Source organism: Amphibalanus amphitrite, unplaced genomic scaffold (genome assembly GCF_019059575.1).
Source record: "Amphibalanus amphitrite isolate SeventyFive unplaced genomic scaffold, NRLGWU_Aamphi_draft 000243F_arrow, whole genome shotgun sequence".
Classification (NCBI taxonomy): domain Eukaryota; kingdom Metazoa; phylum Arthropoda; class Thecostraca; order Balanomorpha; family Balanidae; genus Amphibalanus; species Amphibalanus amphitrite.
In genome coordinates this window covers 679,609-686,916 of record NW_024881738.1, presented here as the reverse complement: position 1 = coordinate 686,916, position 7,308 = coordinate 679,609, and the positions used below count along the sequence as shown (strand labels likewise).

At 45.6% G+C, this 7,308-nt stretch overlaps 1 protein-coding gene across 1 annotated transcript; it reads right to left on the bottom strand.

The window, feature by feature from the left end:
• Window positions 1–467: 467 nt before the first annotated feature.
• LOC122386218 (aquaporin-9-like) lies at window positions 468–5,394 on the bottom strand. The gene is made up of 6 exons (XM_043375205.1): window positions 5,022–5,394; window positions 4,102–4,228; window positions 3,465–3,602; window positions 2,949–3,052; window positions 1,907–2,121; window positions 468–1,579 (listed from the first exon to the last, which is right to left on the bottom strand). The coding sequence occupies exons 1-6, from the start codon at window positions 5,118–5,120 to the stop codon at window positions 1,228–1,230; spliced, it is 1,035 nt and encodes a 344-aa protein (XP_043231140.1). The 5' UTR covers window positions 5,121–5,394; the 3' UTR covers window positions 468–1,227.
• Window positions 5,395–7,308: the final 1,914 nt, after the last annotated feature.

Genomic DNA, 7,308 nt, shown 5'->3' with positions numbered 1-7,308 from the left:
CATTCTTAAAAGGTCACCTGACCGTTTGCTCACATGAAGTCGAAGGATAACCGTCCCAAATCAAGCTGGTCCGCAACGTTGGTTATAGCCTGTATGCTGTACAGACCCTGCACGGTATATAGGGCCTTGCCCTGCACATGTCTGGGAGCAGTGTAAAACTGCCAGGTGGTACTAAAAAGCGACATTTACTTCTTTGCAAATGTTATCAGTTATCTGCAAAAGTTGTGAGGGAGACGGGTAGCCAATATAAATTTTATTTTGACACTCAATGCTGGGATTTTCTTGGCGCTGTAAAAAGTGTCAACGCAGTATATTTCGGGATCCCGAACCTCATTTCACCAAACCATGAGACGTGACCTCGCTACCGGAAATCCCAGACGGAGTGTCAGCCAATAATAGCCTCATCGATAAAAAACAGCTCAGTCATCTGACATGCGTAAATGCTACCACGGTAAAAAGTCAATGAATCCGGATATGACTGCATTTTTATTGTTGTCATGTTAGCTACACACTTATAAGATACTCTTGCGAAATACAGCGCCGCGGCTCGACCAATGCATCTCTAGAGTCGATTTCCTGCGCCCATTTTCCACAGTCACTGCGCCACGGACATTCAAGTACCCACCACCAGCTCGTCCGATTGGCACCCGGCCAAATGGTCCGTCTGCCGGCTAATCTTCGCCCCAAGGCCAGAGAGGAGGCTGCGGGGCGCCCACTCAGCAAGTTGCGCCCCCAGGTGAGGCCATCACTGCAGCCACCAAATGTCGTCGGTGGGTAGAGGGGTGAGAGTGGGGTAGAGTATTGGAGCTGATGCAGGTGGAGATGACTCTTAGTCGAGAAACTTTGGAGGATGACGGAGGAGCCAGCGCTGTCAGTTCGGGGAGGATGTCTCAGATGGTTACGGGACGATGCACTTCGGTTTAGTGGAACTAAAAACCAATAAAAAGGATTAACTGTCGTCCACTCATTGCAACGGGCAGCAATGACGTCACAGTGATGTTAAAGGCGCTTACAGAGACAATGACGTCATCGATATTTCCGATCAAGCGATCACATATTAAGTTAGCATGCCATTATTATCGGTCCTTAGGTTCTGCTATAGCAAGGTGACAAAGTGAAGCTTTGATTTTTATGAAATACATACAACGTTCAGCACATGCATACCGACATGACGCTCTCAGGCACTCTGTGGGACCACAGGTGCATGTTCCTCGAGCTGTGATCTCCCTAGCTGTACCTGTTATCCCGGTACGCATCGCTCCTGGGGTAATCTGGATCCCTGGGGTATCCCGGATCCCTGGGGTATCCAGCACCCCTCTGGTGCCTGGAGTCGCGCGGGAAACCCCCACCCCTGGAATAGTCCGCATCGTCCCGGAATCCACCATTGTGGTGGCCCTGCGAGGGAGCGGGTCGAGTGACTTTGACGTCCGCCGGGGTCATCTGAAGCTCCAGGCCGGCGGGAGTCTCCTCGAGCTCGTCCGGATGGTGCACCTCGATGCAGAAGAAGTAGAGGTAGGCGCCGATGAAGGCACCCACGTAGCAGGCCACCAGCGGGATCCAGAAGAAGTGGTCGCCTGCCCTGAAATATGTAATTGTGGGTAAGTACGTATGACTATAGGTAAGCTGTATTTTGACAGTTTACTTGTCGAGCTCGTTCCATGTTATGTAAAAAAAGGCATGCATGGTCGACGAGGTTTTAGAAACCAACCATACTTGAGTGATTGACGCCTACAATTTTATTCTAGGATGTTTGGGTGTCGAATGAAAGCCAAAGCCATGTCGCATTGAAGCTAGAAAAATATCAATTATAGGGACTTTATTAGAAGTAAAGTATTGTTGAAGCCGAAAGTTAGTCAATAACGAGAACCACCCATCAGCAATCAAATTTCCCTCGTCATGAGCTCACTTGAAGACGTTGTCGTAGCCGATGATGTAGCTGTAGAGGCGCGGCGAAAAGTCGCGGGCCGGGTTGAGCGCTGCGCCCGTGTTGGAGCCGCTGGCAGTGATCACCCCGAAGAGCACCAGGCCAATGGCGGCGCCCACCCCGCCCTTGGGCACCTCCATGTTGCGTCGGTCGGTGACGGCCATGATCCCAAACAGCAGCATCGCAGTGCCCATGGCCTGGGGACAGCGTTGGGCGGTGCCTACATAGGGCCTAGGGTTGTGGCTATGGCTGCATGTCTCTATGCAATCAATGGGTGTTGACATATAATCGGAATTCTGGAAAAAGTTATAACGGTGCTTTCATGAACAGCCCATACGAAATGAATTTAAACTTCAATGGAAACATAGCCCATACCCATAGATTTTATATTTTTATGATTTTAAATATGTCTATTTTTAATGTTTTCTTATATTTTTCATTTCACTTTATACTTTTTTACGTGTTTTTAAAGTACCTATACATCGTTTATCTCTGTGTTCATATTTACTGTTTGTTCAGCTATTCTGGTTTACCTTGTATCATGGTTTCTTTCCCACCTTACATGGGATTTTAAAACTTATGCTCAGTGGTCGTTCACACATTTTTTTTCTTCATATTTTCACTTCATTGCCTATTTCATTATATTGTTCATTGTTTTCTATTTTAGTTACATGTGTATCTGCGTTTCTATCCCGGCGTGTGTATGCTGCCTGTGTGTGCCATATTTATTGTTTTTAGTCTTGTGACTCCGTCTTTTAGTGGGTCAAGTGCCTGTTGACGGTCTGTTGAATAAATACAAAAAAAATAGATAATTGATAATTGATAATGAAGTGCATGATTCACGAATAAAAACTATCAGAAAATGACTACATTTGTCTTTTGTATTTTTTTCAATGTTATTGTTCTCTGTTCCACACAATGACACTGGCATGGAGGCAAGGCAGTCAGCAATCCACGCTGACGTTGCATGTTTTTCAAAAGATGGTCAAGGTCATGCATGTTTAATTCAAAAGATGATAATTACCTGGTCCAGGAACGCTCCTCCAGTAGATATGAATCCATTGGGGTATGTCGCGAAAACAGCAGCATATAGCTCGTCTGTATGCTGGGAATCATCTTGGAAAACATCTGCAAAAGATAATTTCCGTTTTTAGAACTTATTAAGCCGAGCTGGGATTATGCTGCAGGCGCCAGTTGCAAACTGGATTGCGATTCGTCACGTTATAAATAAACACCAAACAGTTTGGTGCAGAGTCCCACTGGAACCGAAACAGCCTGGCCCCAAGTTAAAAAAGATTCGCGAAGCCTTGAGTGATTAAAATATATAGTACATCATAAGTAACGTGCAAAGATTACATCTGCAAATAAATGAGAATCTTACTTATATGAATTACTACATTGTGCATAGAGTAAGGCACGGTAAGATAACACAGAATAGAGGATAATGCCATGAAAATATTCATCGGAGCGGGTTTACCATACTTACTAGCAAATCTTAGGTATGGAATTAGCCCATCCCACACAGCAGCGTGGAACTCACCAAAGAAGAGTCCGTGAGTGAGTGCAGCGCCGAGGAATCCGCCGAGAAATTGGGCGATCGTAAAGGGCAACAGCCGGTTCAGGTCACAGCGACCGGTCAGGCACATTCCCAAGGTCACACCGGGGTTTACGTGACCTCCTGCAGGTCAAAGGTCATCGCAGTGATCCATTGTAACGTCTAATGACAGGCTTTGCATTGGAAAATACCTTAGGGGTGCTTCTATGTAGAGCTGTGTCACGATTTCATCATACTTCACATTCAATCCCTTTGACGAGGCGTCCTGCTGATTTCTAGGTTTTTTATCTTCGACTTGCATACTCGCCACTTAGCGTATATTGACATCGAGTCTAGTGAGTCTACCGTTCTACACATACTGTGAAGTACGCATACATTTTCGGGTTCTTTATACAGCGGTATGACATTTCAGATTTCACTTTAGAACGCACTTCAAATAATTCAAACGTTAGGTATATATCTACTGCATCTTCTGAAGCAATGCAAGCTTTTTACAGCCTGTTCGAAAGCTGATAAGCCGTCTGTAACATCACTCCCGCTTTAAGTTCACAAGGCAGCGCATCTTGCATGTGAATGGCACATGCGCACAGTGGTGAGATTGTCTCGTGCTCCGTTCGCTCACCTGACACGCCGCCCGACACGTAGACGGCCAGAGCCAGGGCCGTGGCGTACCCAAGAGGCACGTTCACCACGGTCGCGGTGGTGCTGCCGATGATCATGTTGTTGGCGATGGCCGCATCGCCGAAAAACTGTGAACACATTGAATGACGCCCTGGGGGATTATCTATATTAGCTGATATATGGGCTGAGAACGTTTAAAAATAACGGTACTGAAAACGTACAAAAAATGTGGGACCTAATGCTGAAAGTAACAATACATTGCATGAAGCATAAATCAAATTACCCTTGCACTTGTAGATAGGAAGAGGTATCGGACGAACACTCCTTGATTTTGAAGCATAATGTCATTATTTCGCTATCGCTAGCTGCTAACGAGCTTCTACAAAAAAGCAGACCCTTACCTGACGGCTCATGCATTAGGTACTTATGATCATTGATCACCTTATTCAAATCATTGCATCCCTTTTTAGCAAAAGGTGCCACGGCATGTGTAATGCATGCTTTTTTGTCTTATTTGTGGATGTTAAAAGACCTTGACCATGACTGACTATACGACTTGACTTGATTGTGCATGACCATGTCTTGATCATGAGCGATGAAAGCTCTGGGTATTTAGTTGCATGCATGTCCCGAATGCACCCTTTGGTTGAATTGAAATCTATTTCCAATTAAATGCCTAAACAGATTTTTGAACTCCTCAAAAAGGCAACAGAAGTGTGCCCATTAGTCGTTCCCAGAAGCAATGCCAAGTATGAAAGCAATGAACCCTTATCATTAAAGCACATGTTCAATAATCAACTCATCTTATCTACCGACAAAATTCTTGGGGGCGGATCCAGCAATTGATTACGTTAAAGCCCCGTGCCGGTATACATCTACCTGTCTGGTATGTGCAGATTGCAGAAATGCACTTCTACTTACCACCAGCGTGGCTGTTCCAATCAGCTCGGCCAGGCTCTCTCGGATAATGGGGTGGCGTATCCGACACGCCCGCCGCACTCGGTCCATGGGAATTATCATCTCACCGGCAGGTCAGATCAAGTCGGATTTAAAATCTGATCGGTTCGGGCTGGGAATGGTCGTAAAGGGACTGAGAAGGTTAATTTAGATCATGGATCGGAAAAGGTCAGGACCAGTCGACCGGGTGCGTTCCGGTCAGGTCAGGTCGGGTCAGGTCAGACGTTGCGTCGGTCCGCCTCTCTTCAGCGCCGCCCCACAGATATCTGGCGAGTCAGTGTCGGTGGTCACATCGGCCCTCGAAGTGACAGTGCTCATATCTGTTCGACGAGCAATTGAAGCCCTGATATCGCGCCTGAGAGCCCCCGCTGCCGCTGTAGTATAGCCATGTGGCCGAGATAGTGGGCCGGCACGGCGGGAGACAAATCCGCCGCTGTTTGTGCGTCTGTTGCATATTTGAGCTCAGGGTGAGAAGGGAAAAGATGTGCTTTCGTCATGTATACAGCGATTTCATGCTTACGTAACGCGATAGGCTAGTAGAAACTTAGAAAGGCTACTTTTTTCTTAAAACGGTTTGAATGTAGTCTGCCAATATACGTAGTTCTATGCATACCTACTTTTGTTTTTAATTCTCGATTTGAAACAAGCTTCAACAGACCAAATATATTAATGATGTGCTTCTTAAGCCGGTATCTTTATCCTGCGACGCATTATATGTTCTAGATTTCGAGATACGCAGAGTTCGAGATCATTAACTTAAATCCGTATGAGCATTGGGAAAAACACTAGATTACAATCACGTTGCTATAAAGTTTATTGTGATTTGCAGGATACGCTATAACAGTGATAGTGATAGCTTTATGATAGTGATAGCAGTGATAGCGTTGGCAAAGTTAGTAACTTCAGCTGCACCAATTAAGTTTTATTTCAAATCTTGTTTGATTGTGATGGCTTAAGCGGCAGTAAGACTCGCGATAAGACTGCACAAGATCATTCGCTGCACAAGACCATTCATCGTTACAATGGCACATGCGTCGTAAACTTGAACATAGATATGATCAATTCGTCTTTGTGCCCAATGTCTATGCGATGCATATAGTACGCAAGACAGTTTTTTTTTAGCAGCGCATCGCTCCCCTCAATATATGCATTTATTATGTAACTTTCATTAGTTGACATGTGTCACGAGATATAGATAAATCATAAGTGTCATGAGAAGCCCCTAGCTCAACTCATTTGCCAATCTCAACAGCGTGACATTTATGTTCATTTCTGTTTCGGAGAGGTTGCAGAATGCATATCCTGGAAGGTAAAGCAGCTGGTTGTAGCAGAAGACTGCCTGCTTAAACAGTCCTCATTCTAAAGAGGTAAGGCTGACATTTTAAAAGGGAATGTATCTTACAAAATACAGCTTGTTTCGGCGGCATTTTTTGGAGACATCAACGACCATAAATGGTGAGTGTGATCGTTATAGAATTCATGGCATGGGTTCATTTCGAACATATCAATGACATCAGTCCTGATTAGTTATCTATCAAACGCTGGCTGAGTTATTTTACGGTACGCCCTTTACAGCCAGATTACAAAAGGCGTTTCAAATTCCCAGCATGATCCCTCGTACTATATCTATCAGCGCTGCACTATTCCTGTGGGTTGATCGGTGTGTGTGTGAGCTCGACTCAAGAGGCGATCAAGAGGCAATATAGTAACAGAGATAAAGCCGAGCGAGGGAATCTGAAGTGGCCCCCGATACTCTCGACCACAGCCAATGGAGCGGTCCCAGATAATCGCTCTGATGCCCACCCGCCTCTAATGTGGAGATTAGGGGATCACGCGGTACGTGCGACTCAGATTCATAGGTACAGAGATTGGAACCACAGAAGATAGCTGATTTGCCCTACGTTTGATTGCTGGCGATTGATTTGAGAGTCGTATTTAACCCTCGCCCGCACATGCCATTTTCCCATCCTAGAACGCACATGGGGGGGGGGGGGGTTGCCACCCCCCTTGCGCCATTTCGTTCCTGTTGGAGATAGAGCTTAGCGGTAAAGACCAAAAAGATTCTTTGGGAAGAGACAAATCCAATGATACCCAGTTTTACCTTCTCAGGTCAGTCATTGACCTTCCAGGTCAGGTCAAACTAAAAAATGTTGCTGTTTTGGGTCACCGTTGGATATCAAGTGCGCTGCTTATCAAATACCGATGACGATGCTGTTTTTTGGTGCCAAGCCAGCTAGAACCTCTTTGTCAC

Bases quoted from the DNA above. Each gene is read 5' to 3' on its own strand.
- LOC122386218 (XM_043375205.1), bottom strand. From the start codon at position 5,120: ATGATAATTCCCATGGACCGAGTGCGGCGGGCGTGTCGGATACGCCAC. The intron at 4,229-5,021 runs GTAAGTAGAAGT...ATGTGTTCACAG, and splicing joins TTGGAACAGCCACGCTGGTG to TTTTTCGGCGATGCGGCCAT. The intron at 3,053-3,464 runs GTGAGTTCCACG...TATCTTTTGCAG, and splicing joins CACTCACGGACTCTTCTTTG to ATGTTTTCCAAGATGATTCC.